At 45.8% G+C, this 15,872-nt stretch overlaps 1 protein-coding gene across 1 annotated transcript in view; it reads right to left on the bottom strand.

Annotated features, from left to right (window-relative positions):
• The window catches only part of LOC128696166 (transient receptor potential channel pyrexia-like), a 48,656-nt gene that overhangs the window by 9,811 nt on the left and 22,973 nt on the right, over window positions 1–15,872 (bottom strand). Inside the window, exons 2-3 of the mRNA XM_070097059.1 lie at window positions 6,586–8,578; window positions 6,098–6,266 (exon numbers count right to left, since the gene is read on the bottom strand). Coding sequence (XP_069953160.1) covers window positions 6,098–6,266; window positions 6,586–8,570 — 2,154 coding nt within the window. The 5' untranslated portion in view covers window positions 8,571–8,578. The remainder of the gene's footprint in view (window positions 1–6,097; window positions 6,267–6,585; window positions 8,579–15,872) is intronic.

The following is a 15,872-nucleotide window of genomic DNA, read 5'->3' as shown; positions in this document are numbered from 1 at the left end:
CAACAGTCTTTGGTGCGGAACTCTATCAAATGCCTTACTAAAATCTAAGTAAACAATATCAAATTCTTTATCGTGGTCAACAGCCTCAAAAGCTTTACTGAAGAAAGTTAATAAATTAGTTAGACAAGACCGCCCTCTTGTGAATCCATGCTGAGTATCATTAATCAAGCTATGCTTATCGAGATGGCTTCTTATAATCTCAGCTATTATTGACTCTAGTAATTTGCCTACAATTGAGGTCAGGCTTATTGGGCGGTAATTTGACGGTAACGACTTGTCCCCTGTTTTAAAAATAGGAATTACATTAGCCATCTTCCACATATTAGACACTACACCTGTTTGAAGAGATAAATTAAAAATATTAGTTAATGGTTCACAGACTTCCATTTTGCATTCCTTAAGAACCCTTGAAAAAACCTCATCAGGACCCGGTGACTTATTTTGCTTCAGTCGGTCTATCTGCTTCACAACCATTTCACTAGTGACTGTGATGTTACATAATTTATCTTCTTCTGATCCACTATAAAAATTAATTACCGGAATATTATTAGTGTCTTCCTGTGTAAAAACCGAGAGAAAATAATTATTTAAAATCGAGCACATTTCATTCTCTTTGTCAGTAAGATGCCCATAGTTATTTTTAAGGGGACCTATCTTATCTCTGACTTTTGTTCTATAGACCTGGAAAAAAACTTTTTGGGTTAGTTTTAGAATCCCTAGCAACTTTAATTTCATAGTCCCTTTTAGCTTTTCTTATCCCCTTTTTAATGTCCCTCTTAATGTCAATATACTGATTCATAAGATGACCCTCGCCTCTTTTGATACGTCTATAAATTCCTTTCTTATGCCCTAGTAGATATTTCAGCCTATTATTCATCCATTTTGGGTCATTTCTATTTGATCTAATTTCCTTATAAGGGATAAACGTTCTTTGAGCAGCATGTATTGTGTTCAGAAAACTGTCATATTGATAGCTCTCTTCGTTACCCCAGTCAACAGATGATAAGTGTTCTCTAAGCCCATCGTAATCTGCTAAGCGAAAATCTGGGACTGTTACTGAGTTATCCCTACTATCATACTTCCATTCAATTCTAAATGTAATTGATTTGTGGTCGCTAGCACCCAGTTCCTCTGAAACTTCTAAATTATTAACAAGGGATTCATTGTTTGCCAGAACTAAGTCAAGCAGGTTATTACCCCTTGTAGGTTCTGTCACAAACTGCTTCAAAAAACAATCCTGAACTACTTCTAAGAAATCGTATGATTCTAAATTCCCAGTCAAGAAATTCCAATCAATATGACTAAAGTTAAAGTCTCCTAGAATTACTACATTATCGTGCCTTGTGGCCCTAACAATTTCCTCCCATAGTAGTTTCCCTTGGTCCCTATCTAAATTTGGGGGACGGTATATCACACCTAAAATTAATTTTTCATGCCCCTCTGAAAATTCTATCCAAACAGACTCTGTATGTGTTACTTCAGACTTAATACCCGTTTTTATGCAAGAGTTCAAGCGATCTCGGACATACAATGCCACCCCACCCCCCTTCCTGATACTTCTATCTACTTGGAACAATTTAAAACCCTGAATGTGACATTCTGCAGGCATGTCCCGACTTTTTGAATTAAACCACGTCTCAGTAATGGCAAATACATCTATGTTACCTGCACTAGCAACTAGTCTCAACTCGTCCATCTTATTCCTAGCACTGCGACTATTTGTTTACCTGGAGTTTACCTGGAGAGAGTTCCGGGGGTCAACGCCCCCGCGGCCCGGTCTGAGACCAGGCCTCCTGGTGGATCAGAGCCTGATCAACCAGGCTGTTGCTGCTGGCTGCACGCAAACCAACATACGAGCCACAGCCCGGCTGATCCGGAACTGACTTTAGGTGCTTGTCCAGTGCCAGCTTGAAGACTGCCAGGGGTCTGTTGGTAATCCCCCTTATGTGTGCTGGGAGGCAGTTGAACAGTCTCGGGCCCCTGACACTTATTGTATGGTCTCTTAACGTGCTAGTGACACCCCTGCTTTTCATTGGGGGGATGGTGCATCGTCTGCCAAGTCTTTTGCTTTCGTAGTGGGTGATTTTCGTGTGCAAGTTCGGTACTAGTCCCTCTAGGATTTTCCAGGTGTATATAATCATGTATCTCTCCCTCCTGCGTTCCATATTTCCATATTTAATGACCCTCCTCTCTCTTTACCCTTCCTGCTCCTTTCTGTTATTCCACTAAACCTATTACTGTCCTTGTCAATTAGTGCCACTGGCTTTCCAATATCCACCTCATTTTGCCTATTACTAGTTCTCCTAGTACTCATGTTACTACCCTGCGACTTCACAGTTTTCCCGCCAAAACCCATACCACTAACTATTCCTAGTTTAAAGACCTAACAGCTCCCTCCACTGCGTTGGCCAGTGCTCCCACCCCACACCTAGATAAGTGAACCCCATCCCTGGCATACATGTCATTTCTGCCACTGAAGAGGTCCCAGTTGTCAATGAATGTTACCGCATTTTCCTTACAGTATTTGTCCAGCCAGCAATTGACACCAATTGCTCTGGACAACCATTCATTTCCAACTCCTCTCCTTGGCAAAATGCCACATATGACAGGTTTCCCACCCTTCCTCCTAATTATCTCTATTGCTGACCTATACCTGCTAATCAGGTCCTCACTCTAACAGCCTGGTTGATCAGGGGCTGATCCACCAGGAGGCCTGGTCACAGACCGGGCCGCGGGGGCGTTGACCCCCGAAACTCTCTCCAGGTAAACTCCAGGTAAACTCCTACGTCTGCCAACATCGTTGCCTCCAGCACTGAGACAGATAATAGGATTGCTCCCATTACCTCTCATGATGTCATCCAGACGGCTAACAATATCCTTCATCCCAGCCCCAGGAAAACACACTCTCTGCCTCCTACTCCTATCCTTCAAGCAGAATGCCCTATCCAGGTACCTAATCTGGCTATCCCCAACAACAACAATGTTTTTACCTTCCTTGGCGTCGTCCGTCGTGATGCTCCGAGTAGTCGACTCACATTCGCCAGGTAGCATTACACCACTTGTAGAATTCGTCAAGACGTTCTCGATGTCTTCGTTGGGGTTTCTAGGATGTCTTACTCACGTCTGCCAATGCTTCTTTGGTGCTCGTTGTGGCATTCCCAGTAGAACACTCACATTCGTCAGGTAGCACCGAGAATGAGTTGGAAGTTTCCACGGTAGTTTACCTGGTTTCTCGTTGTTTCTGCCTCTCCAACCGTTTTCTTGATCTTCAGCTTGGTTCCATGTTGCCCGGCCACTGACCAAGCTCCCCTCTTAACCTGGGGACTCACAACAGAAGGATTACTACGAATCCTCTTGTTCTCCTCCGTTAATCGCCGTATCTCCATCTTAGCAACTCTGAGCTCTTCTCTCAGCTGCTGGTAAAGTTGCTCAAGAGAGGGCATCCTGGTACAGATTCACAGAGAGCACACAAACAGGTCTTCACAGAGCTAAGTACACGTCACCACTGAGCTAAGTACACGTCACCACTGAGCTAAGTACACGTCACCACTCCAAGCTAAGTACACGTCACCACTGAGCTAAGTACACGTCACCACTACCACTACTACTACTACCACCACTAGTGAACATCGAAATGGTACCTCACTGGTATTCACCTCACTCTGAGTCTTTATATACCCTCTGTGTCCATGTATTGTTTGTAATGGCTTGATAAAGCTCCTGGAGAGCGAAACGTTGCCACAATAAATGTCACATTAGTTGCAACCACAGTTAGGTGAGTACAGTTGGTGAGTACACAGATGCCCTCTTTCCAACAGGATATCAGATCTTGAGGAAAGACAGAGGGAACAGAGGGGGGGGGTGGAGGAGTGGCACTGCTCATCAGAAAGCAATTGGGTTTTGATGAGCTGGAGAGAGGAAACAGAGGAGAAGCAAGAGATTACATAATAGGAACACTTCAGTCTGGAGGTCCCAAGGTGGTAATTGCCGTGATGTATAACCCACCACAGAACAGCAGGAGGACAAGGCTGAAGTGGCAAGAAAGGTTCATGCGAGCAGGGCAAAGCTACTGATTGTGGGTGACTTGAATCACAAATAAATTGACTGGGAAAACCTGAAGCCACATGGGGGCCCAGAAATGTGGAGGGCTAAGATGCCGGAGGTGGTACTGGAAAACCTCATGTACCAACACGTAAGGGACACTGCCGAAGAGAGAGGAGAGGATGAACCAGCAAGACTAGAGCTAGTATTCACCTTGAGTAGTGCAGATATTGAGGACATCACGTATGAAAGACCCCTCTGGGCCAGTGACCACGTGGTTTTAATCTTCGAATACATAGTAGAGTTATACGTGGAGAGGGAAACAGGAAGGGCAGGACGAATGAAGCCAAACTACAAGAGAAGGGACTACACAGGCATGAAGAATTTTCTGCATGAGGTTCAGAGGGACAGATCACTGGCAGGGAAGTCAGTAGATGAGATGAATATGTGACAACAATATGCAAGGAAGCTGAGGAGAGGGTTTGTACCCAAGGGCAACAGAAATAACGAGAAGGCCAGGATGAGCTCTTGGTTCACTCAAAGGTGTAGAGAGGCTAAAACCAAGTGCACTAGAGAATGGAAGTATAGAAGGCAAAAGACCCAGGAGAATAAGGAGAGAAGTCACAGAGCCAGAAATGAATATGCACAGGTAAGAAGGGAGGTCCAACTACAATTACAACTTTTATGTAAAGAAAATAGTGCGTTAACAAATTTGCCGCACACAAACATAACTTAATGGTACTCTTTTGGTTGTAAGATGCATCAGTTAGCAAATACTGAAGACATTCAAAGGAGGAGGATTCTAATATAATTAACATGATTTAACAGGAATCAAAATTTCACACTATTTTACACATAAAATTGACAGATGTTCACCTACACACTTTGAATATTGATTTCCGTCTCTGAATTAGGAGGCGTTTGTAGCTACGCCGCAGAGGGCTTTAGATAAGATTTTGTTTGGATTTTTTAACCCGGAGGATTAGCCACCCATGATAACGCAGTAAACTCATGAAGTCGTAATGACACGATTGCGAACAAATCACAGAACGGGCTGGACTCGAACCTATGGCAAGCGAGTCCTAAAACTCGCAGGCCAGCTGATCCATTGGTTAATGCACTGGCTTATGAGCTTTAGAGCTCCCTGGCTATGAGTTCAACCCCCCACCCATTCTGTGATTAACCCAGTAAATCAATACGTCATCGAGGACTCGCTGCCTTATTTCCATTGGAGTCCTTAATCTTGTCCTCCAGGATGCGATCCACAACAGTCGACTAACACCCAGGTACCTACTACTGCTAGGTGAACAAGGGCAGCAGGTTTTAGGAAACACGTCCAACATTTCACCCGTGCTGGGATCGATCCCCGGACACCTCAACGTGAGTTGAAGATTCTACCAACCATGTGCTTGAATAATGTGCATAGACATAGGCTTTACATAATGTATTAAATAAACGTCGACTGTTTTTGCAACAGTTGTGTACCTTTCAGAAATAAAATGTTATTTCATTTAATCTAACAGTGATGATTATTGATGTCTGGTTACATACAATGTCTGCTGCAAAATAATATCCACTTGCCCAGGTACAACACTGATTGTTACTTCCTACACTTTTCAAAATTTTAAGAAGACATGACTCACGAAATCGTAATGACACGATTGCAAACAAACCATACCACGGGCGGGGTTAGAACCCGCGATCAGTCTTTAAACTCCAGACCGATGCGTTAGCTAACACGTCGGTCTGGAGTTCAAAGACTCTCTGATCGCGGGTTCTAACCCCGCCCATGGTATGGTTTTTTTTAAGAAGACATTTTGGATAATTTAGCAGTCTCGCTTTATAACTTTAAATTATCAGTCACACAATGCATTGCTAAGTTACCCGTTAATTAAAATGTACAAAACAATTTAACACTACAAAGGAAGGGGGGAATTCGATACTAGTGAATTTAATCCAAGGAACCAGTGACATTATTCCCTTTCTTGAACCAGACGTGAGTATAGTGCTTCACATTCCCCAGCTGCTGTATGACCAGTTTCATGCTTTGGTTTACCTGATCGCCACCAGTGGGCTGTAAGATGATGTTAAAACTAATGGTGAACGCTAGAATGAGAGCACCGAAGAGGAAGATGAGTTTGAGGAAGTTCCAAGAGACGTGTCTCAACATTGTGACGTAGATGGCCAGGCCAGGAGCTCGTCCGAGGATCAACACAAATTCATACCTGTGAAATATCACCAGTTGGAAAGTTTCATTACGTACACCATCATGTGAACATTATACTGTGTTATGTGTTCCATTTACCATCAGGATGAAATATGTAAATCTTTTTTTAAACCTACAGATCTGAAATTATATCTGCACCTTTGGGTGAAAGCCAACAATGTACGTGAATATAATTTCAGCACATTTTTTTTTATAATAACACTAATAATAATACTAATAATGAAAGATTATAAAACATTTTTCTATAAGTTAGCATAAAAATGGATGATTTCAATGTTATAAAGGCACTGGTAATGTGATTTGGTGGAGTGACTTACCAAGCCACGATGACAGCCCAGGCAGCCAGGTGACGAGTGACATCAGAAGCAAATGTCGCTGAACACAGCATTATTACCACCACCACTAAGAACCATTCCAAATAATTTTCGATGTTCTTGAGGTAAATGTCTCTGGAGAAGAGGAACTGGAAAACTTCTCTGATAATCATGTATATTATGACTGGGAGAAGTAAAGCCATGAGGTAGGTCACAACAACCTGCTTGTTTTTGATTCTTTCTTCAGTGATTGCATAGGTTAATCCAGCAATAGGATAATTCTCTATCTGTGTTTCAAGTATGCGTAAATCCTTAATACTGTAAACAAACGCTGTAAGAATAATGACAAAAATAAAATAAATGCCTAAATTAAGAAGGTAAAGAGGCAGAACTTTGCGCCACTTGGCATACAAGAGAGCTTGCACCAGTGGGTGTTTTATGGCATGTCTGTGCTGCTTACTTCTGCTGATGTCCATTAGAGTTTCAGTCTCATTTATACTCTTCCCTTTCTTATTGTCGTCATCGGTTGGAGGCACAAGGAACCGATAATCAAGTTTTAGCATATGGTCTTCACTGAGAATATTTTCATGTTCCAAAACATCGTTGTTTGTTGGCTGGTGAACGATGCAGCCATCCATAGTTTTCTCTAAGGTTGCTGGCAAAAGCGAGTCTAGGACGTTGCTGTGGTCGTGAGCTACTAGTGTTTGACGGGCACCAAGGAAAGCTCCTTTGCAAAGAAATTCCCTCATGGCTTCCTGGTTGTTGAAGGAGGCGGCAACATGAAGTGCAGTCTGGCCCATCCACTCCTGGTTCAGATTCAAGATAACATCATCTTGCATTAGTCTTTGCAGGCACTTCGAATGACTGATCTCAGGAGGAGTGCCCTTCTTTTTCTTATTGCTCTCCATTAGCTTCTGGATAATACTGACAGTGTAATCTTTAAGATCAACTGGTTTATCGTCAACCTTCATGTGATTAATGACAAGATTAAAAATAGACCAATGGCCTCGAGAAGCAGCTCGATGAATGGGGAGTTCATTTGTTATTTCTAACACCCATGGCTTTGCTTTAAATTCGGTTAAAACTTTTACTAAATCTTCCTTTCTTTTGTCGATGGCATAAAAAAGAAGAGTTTGTTTTCCAAGCCGACAATTGACTGCAGCAAGAGCATCTTCAGATGACAGATTTTCCAGGAATGTCTTAACTTCATTTATGTTTTTCCCCATTAATATTATATCCAAGAACTGTGATTTTGCAGGTCTTTTAGGGGCAGGTCGTTGTTCAATACCCATTAAGACTATAGAAAGGGCCTGCTTGCGTAGCAGAACCTCTTTAATATTGCCATCCCCACCATCTTCCTGAAGAGAAGCTCCTGCCTTCACTAGTTTCCTGCACAGGCTAATCAGACCACCACTTCTGGGAGCTCCAACACCCTGAGGCAACCTTGATGCTGCTGCTGCTAGTGGTGTGAGATATCCATGAGACTCCAAGTCAATGTCTGGCCATGATAAAAGCAAATCTGTCAGATCCTGCAAGGTTTCTTCTGATTCAGATCCTCTTGAGGTAACATAAGTCAAGATATGCAGCACACACTGGCCTTTGTCATTACGGGCATTAATGTGAGCTCCTGCATTAAGGAGCATCTTAGCAAGATTAGGCTGTGCTTGTGCCACTGCCACCAGTAATGGCGTGGCTCCATCATGATCTGGAGCATCGAGGACTTCTTCAGGTGGGTTTTCATCTAGTAAAGCCTGCAGACATTTGGGGGCTTTCTTTCTGACAGCGACGTGAAGTGATGTTTCAGTAAGTGCCATCTCTTTGTTATTATGCCCAGGTTGCCACACACTGTGCTTTCCCCAATCATTCAAAATTTTACGCAATTTATCGACGTTGTCATTCTCCAGCAAGCTATTGACGTCATCTACTCTCAACTCCTTCTCTTGTGAGGACAAAAGAGGAGTCTTCTGGTTCTCTACATCTGCCACCATCACAAGCCCTGAAATATAATATGATATTTTAGCAGTTTAAAACAATTCTACTTAAGTCACTGTCAAGTTATATTTCCAAGACTGACAGGGTATTGATTCAGCTCTGATATTACATCTTTTGTACACGTTAAGGAAAGCTCTTTCTAATGCAAAGTATTTTAGGCAGTTTGGAGAATTATTTGAATTGTGATGCCGACACACTTCAGGCAAGACAGCTTGTGGAAAAGTGATGGTGAATATGATTTCCTGTTTTGAGTGACCTTGCTGTTGAGGGACACGGTCGATGTATTAAAAAACTAGTGCCTATGCTTATGAACTTCTTAATTCTTGAAACTTGCAATTTATGTTTTGTGTGAGAGTTTAACACGAATAATTTATGTGTGTAATAATGTGGTTTATATTATAAGTGGGAACTAACAATTATAGTGACACAGTGAAGGTTCATATTTGAGGTGGTCAGCCCAGGCTGAGAGACTGACCACTTTAGATACTTTTTTCTCCAATGATGGATTGATTACATCATTTTTATGTCACTACTATACCTGCTTCCTCTGTATTTGACTGAAAAAACCTACGTTCCATAATCAAAGGTACCCAAGTGTTGCACATGTGTCTTACTCTCCAACTTATCGGTATTTTATACAGTTTTAAGTAAGTAAGCAAGTAAGTTTATTCAGGTATACACAAATACAGTTACATAGATTATCATACATAGCAGCACATATGTAGAGAACCCAGAATAACCCAAAAAAGTCAGACGGAGTGACTTATTTCTATTGGGGTCTTTTCAACAATAAATATTTCTGGTGGTGTGTGTGTGATCTATAATTTACCTATTACAGTTATACAACTCTACTGGAGTTGTATAACTGTAATAGGTAAATTATTAGGCATAGATAATTTCAGTGTTAACCCTTAAACTGTCCAAAAATAGATCTACGTTCACATGCGTAGTGATCCAAAAGAAGATCTACGTTTTTTACATACTTTCAAATGTTGAAAAAACGTAAATCTACGTTTGGACAGTTTAAGGGTTTATCAGGTTAAAGTCTTCAACGAGTGGTAGTGGAAGGACGGGTGTCGTCTCCAGTCACACTGCTTCTTCTAATGACACATTTTTCGTTGATTTATGATTGGTTTTAAATGGGTTTATTATGTATATCCCTTACTTATCCTCTAGGCTGAGTGGCTAGGACACCCCTACCTACCCTCAAGGGTGGTAGTTAGGACACCCCTACCTACCCTCAAGGGTGGTAGTTAGGACACCCCTACCTACCCTCAAGGGTGGTAGTTAGGACACCCCTACCTACCCTCAAGGGTGGTAGTTAGGACACCCCTACCTACCCTCAAGGGTGGTAGGACACCCCTACCTACCCTCAAGGGTGGTAGTTAGGACATCCCTACCTACCCTCAAGGATGGTAGCTAAGACACCTCTACTTACCATCAAGGATGGTAGCTAGGATACCCCACCTACCCTCAAGACTAAGTAGGTAGGACACCTCACCCACCCCAAGATTGAGTAGCTAGGACACCCCACCCACCCTCACGGATGACTAGCTAGGACACCCTACCCACCCTCAAGACTGAGTAGCTAAGACACCCCACCCACCCTCAAGACTGAGTAACTAGGACACCCTCCATATCCTCCAACCCTCAAGGTTCACCTACCCATCCTTCCACCCTCCAGGTCCTCCCACCCTAAAGGTCCACCCACTAATCCTTCCACCCTTCACGTCTACCTACCAACCATCCCACACTCCAGGTCTATCCACCAACCATCCCAACCTCCAGGTCCTCCCACCAATCATCCCACCCTCCAGGTCCTCCCACCAATCATCCCACCCTCCAGGTCCTCCCGCCCTAAAGGTCCACCCACTAATCCTTCCACCCTTCAGGTCTACCTACCAACCATCCCACCCTCCAGGTCCACCCACCAATCATCCCACCCTCCAGGTCCGCCCACCAATCATCCCACCCTCCAGGTCCTCCCGCCCTAAAGGTCCACCCACTAATCCTTCCACCCTTCAGGTCAACCTACCAACCATCCCACCCTCCAGGTCCACCCACCAACCATCCCACCCTCCAGGTTCACCCACCAACCATCCCACCCTCCAGGTCCACCCACCAACCATCCCACCCTTCAGGTCCTCCCACCAACCATCCCACCCTCCAGGTCCACTCACCAACCATCCCACCCTGCAGGTCCCCCCACCAATCATCCCACCCTCCAGGTCCATCCACCAATCATCCCACCTTCCAGGTCCACCCACCAACCATCCCACCCTCCAGGTCCTCCCACCAACCATCCCACCCTCCAGGTCCACCCATCAACCATCCAACCCTCCAGGTCCACCCACCAACCATCCCACCCTCCAGGTCCACCCACCAATCATCCCACCCTCTAGGTCCACCCACCAACCGTCCCACCCTCCAGGTCCACCCACCAACCATCCCACCCTGCAGGTCCACCCACCAACCATCCCACCCTCCAGGTCCACCCACCAACCATCCCAGCCTGCAGGTCCACCCAACAACCATCCCACCCTCCAGGTCCACCCACCAACCGTCCCACCCTCCAGGTCCACCCACCAACCATCCCACCCTCCAGGTCCACCCACCAACCATCCCACCCTCCAGGTCCACCCACCAATCCTCCCACCCTCCAGGTCCACCCACCAACCATCCCACCCTCCAGGTCCTCCCACCAACCATCCCACCCTCCAGGTCCACCCATCAACCATCCCACCCTCCAGGTCCACCCACTAATCATCCCACCCTCCAGGTCCACCCACCAACCATCCCACCCTCCAGGTCCTCCCACCAAACCTCCCACCCTCCAGGCCCACCCACTAATCATCCCACCCTGCAGGTCCACCCACCAATCATCCCACCCTCCAGGTCCACCCACTACTCATCCCACCCTCCAGGTCCACCCACCAATCATCCCACCCTCCAGGTCCACCCACCAACCATCCCACCCTCCAGGTCCACCCACCAACCATCCCACCCTGCAGATCCACCCACCAACCATCCCACCCTCCAGGTCCACCCACCAACCATCCCACCCTGCAGGTCCACCCATCAACCATCCCACCCTCCAGGTCCACCCACCAATCATCCCACCCTCCAGGTCCACCCACCAATCATCCCACCCTCCAGGTCCACCCACCAACCATCCCACCCTCCAGGTCCACCCACCAACCATCCCACTCTGCAGGTCCACCCATCAACCATCCCACCCTCCAGATCCACCCACCAATCATCTCACCCTCCAGGTCCACCCACCAATCATCCCACCCTCCTAGTCCACCCACTAACCATCCCACCCTCCAGGTCCACCCACCAACCATCCCACCCTGTAGGTCCACCCATCAACCATCCCACCCTCCAGGTTCACCCACTAATCATCCCACCCTCCAGGTCCACCCACCAATCATCCCACCCTCCAGGTCCACCCACCAATCATCCCACCCTCCAGGTCCACCCACCAACCATCCCACCCTCCAGGTCCATCTACCAACCATCCTACCCTCCAGGTCCACCCACCAACCATCCCACCCTGCAGGTCCACCCACCAACCATCCCACCCTGCAGGTCCACCCATCAACCATCCCACCCTCCAGGTCCACCCACTAATCATCCCACCCTCCAGGTCCACCCACCAATCATCCCACCCTCCAGGTCCACCCACTAATCATCCCACCCTCCAAGTCCACCCACCAATCATCCCACCCTCCAGGTCCACCAGCCCTCCAGGTGAAGCATCACGGGACGGGAGAAGAAAACTTCTAAAAAGGGGACTACACAGGGATGAGACAGGACACGGTGCCCCGTGGCCTGGTGGCAAGAGCTCTCGCTTCACACGGTGTGGGTCCGGGTTCGATTCCCGACGAAGGGGTGGAAACATCGGACGTGTTTCCTTATACCGGTTGTCTATGTTCACCCATCAGTGAAATGGGTACCTGGGTGTTAGTGGACTGGTGTGGGTCGCATCCTGGGACACTGACCTAATTTTGCGGAAATGCTCAGCGTAACAAGCGGCTTTCTATATAGTAGTATGTCATTGATGTCGGCTAGGACTGTATAACTTGTACATGTACTTGTAGTAAATAAAGATATTATTATTATTATTATTGTTATTATTATTATTATTATTATTATTATTATTATTATTACTGCATGAGGTTCAGTGGGAAAGAGAACTGGTGGTCAATGACATGAACACGTGACCACAAAATGCAGGCAGCCAGAGATGTTCGTATCAAGGGGCAACAGAAACAATGCGAAGATCAAAGTGAGTCCATGGTTTATCCGAAGGTGTAGAGAGAGCAAAGTCAAATACGACATAACATGGATAAAGTACAGAAAGCAAAGGACTTAGGAAAATAAGGATCCCAGCTGAAGAGCCAGAAACAAATATGCATGTATAAGGAGGCAGGCCCAGCGCCAGTACGAGAATGACGTAGCATCGAAAGCCAGATCAGACCCAGAGTTGTTATACAGCCACACTAAGAGGGAAACAACAATCAAGAACCAGCTAATCAGATAGAGGAAGGACGGGTGACCTGAGGGCTGGTAGCAAAAACTCTTGTTTCACACTCTGAGGGTACCTGGAGTTTACCTGGAGAGAGTTCCGGGGGTCAACGCCCCCGCGGCCCGGTCTGAGACCAGGCCTCCTGGTGGATCAGAGCCTGATCAACCAGGCTGTTGCTGCTGGCTGCACGCAAACCAACATACGAGCCACAGCCCGGCTGATCCGGAACTGACTTTAGGTGCTTGTCCAGTGCCAGCTTGAAGACTGCCAGGGGTCTGTTGGTAATCCCCCTTATGTGTGCTGGGAGGCAGTTGAACAGTCTCGGGCCCCTGACACTTATTGTATGGTCTCTTAACGTGCTAGTGACACCCCTGCTTTTCATTGGGGGGATGGTGCATCGTCTGCCAAGTCTTTTGCTTTCGTAGTGGGTGATTTTCGTGTGCAAGTTCGGTACTAGTCCCTCTAGGATTTTCCAGGTGTATATAATCATGTATCTCTCCCTCCTGCGTTCCAGGGAATACAGGTTTAGGAACCTCAAGCGCTCCCAATAATTGAGGTGTTTTATCTCCGTTATGCGCGCCGTGAAAGTTCTCTGTACATTTTCTAGGTCGGCAATTTCACCTGCCTTGAAAGGTGCTGTTAGTGTGCAGCAATATTCCAGGCAAGGGTGAAAACACTAGGCGTGTTTCCTAACACCTGTAGTCCATGTTCACCCACCATAAGTAAAATGGGTACCTGGGTGTTAGTCAACTGGTGTGGGTCGCATCCTGGGATAAAATTGACCTAATTTGCCCAAATGCTCTGCATAACAAGGAGCTTTCTGTATAGTAGTATGTCATTGATGTCAGCTAGACCTGTATACCTTGTACATGTACTTGTAGAAGTGAAGATACATTATTATTATTATTATTATTATTATTATTATTATTATTATTATTATTATTATTAAGGAGGAGAGATCATAGGGAGGAACCAGGCAGTATGTGAGGAGCTCAGCTCAAGATTTAGAAAAGTATTTTTAGCATAGGCAAGCAGGGTTCCAAAAATCCGTGGAGGCAGGAAATACCAACAGGTGCTGTACACAATACAAACAAACGAGGAGAGATGAAGAAACGGCTATGTGAACTAGATGCCTCGAAGGCAGTGAGCCCAGATAACATCTCTCCATGAGTTCTGAGAGAGGGAGCAGAAGCACTGTGTGCTACTAACAACGATCTTCAACACATCTATCGAAATAGGACAACAGCCAGAGGTGTGGAAGACAGTAAATGTAGTCCCAGTTTTCAAGAAAGAAGACAAACAGGCAGCATTCAATTAGTGTTGCTGACATGTATAGTATGTAAAGTCATGGAGAAGATTATCAGAAGAGTGGTGAAGCCCCTGGCAATTAATGAATGAACTTATACAGGATAACCAGCACGGTTTCAAGGCAGAGAAAACCTCTGTCACAAACCTACTGGGGTTTTACGACAAGATAACAGAAGAGAGAGAGAAAGAGAGGTTGGATAGACTGCATTTTCTTGGACAGTTTTAGACACAGTACAACAAGAGAGATTGATACAAGAGCTAGAAAAGCAAGCAGGAATAAACGGAATGACACTGCAGTGGATCAAGGAATACTTAACAGGAAGGAAACAGCAAGTGATGATACTTGAAGCATTAGAATGGACTCATGTGTCGAGTGGGTCAATGACACAAAAACAACTCAAAGAAACTGGAGAGTTAGGTAGTTTGAGGTTATGGTCAGACTCCACCTTAGTTCAGAAGGTTCAGTCACTGCACGAGAGAGCAGAAACATTGACTAGTAATGTCTCACCACATGAGACACCAGAAACATCGACTAGTACAAAACAAATTCTGGTCACAAAATAGAGCGAAACACCAACGTCAAAGACCTGGGAGTGATCATGTCGGAGGATCTCACCTTCAAGGACCATAACATTGTATCAATCGCATCTGCTAGAAAAATGACAGGATGGATAATGAGAACCTTCAAAACTAGGGAGGCCAAACCCATGATGACACTCTTCAGGTCACTTGTTCTATCTAGGCTGGAATATTGCTGCACACTAACAGCACCTTTCAAGGCAGGTGAAATTGCCGACCTAGAAAATGTACAGAGAACTTTCACGGCGCGCATAACGGAGATAAAACACCTCAATTACTGGGAGTGCTTGAGGTTCCTAAACCTGTATTCCCTGGAACGCAGGAGGGAGAGATACATGATTATATACACCTGGAAAATCGTAGAGGGACTAGTACCGAACTTGCACACGAAAATCACTCACTACGAAAGCAAAAGATTTGGCAGACGATGCACCATCCCCCCAATGAAAAGCAGGGGTGTCACTAGCACGTTAAGTGACCATACAATAAATGTCAGGGGCCCGAGACTGTTCAACTGCCTCCCAGCACACATAAGGGGGATTACCAACAGACCCCTGGCAGTCTTCAAGCTGGCACTGGACAAGCACCTAAAGTCAGTTCTTGATCAGCCGGGCTGTGGCTCGTACGTTGGTTTGTGTGCAGCCAGCAGTAACAGCCTGGTTGATCAGGCTCTGATCCACCAGGAGGCCTGGTCACAGACCGGGCCGCGGGGGCGTTGACCCCCGGAACTCTCTCCAGGTAAACTCCAGGTAAGGGTCAGTCCTAGATCCGGTGCTGTTTCTTGTATATGTGAATGACGTGATGGAAGGGATAGATTCAGAGGTGTCTCTGAAGACGATATGAAGCTAATGCGAGAAAATGGAAAATGCGAGCGAATGAG

The sequence above is a fragment of the Cherax quadricarinatus genome, chromosome 56 (assembly GCF_038502225.1).
Source record: "Cherax quadricarinatus isolate ZL_2023a chromosome 56, ASM3850222v1, whole genome shotgun sequence".
Lineage (NCBI taxonomy): Eukaryota > Metazoa > Arthropoda > Malacostraca > Decapoda > Parastacidae > Cherax > Cherax quadricarinatus.
Note: the sequence above shows the minus strand (reverse complement) of the source record. Positions and strands in the feature narration are given on the sequence as shown.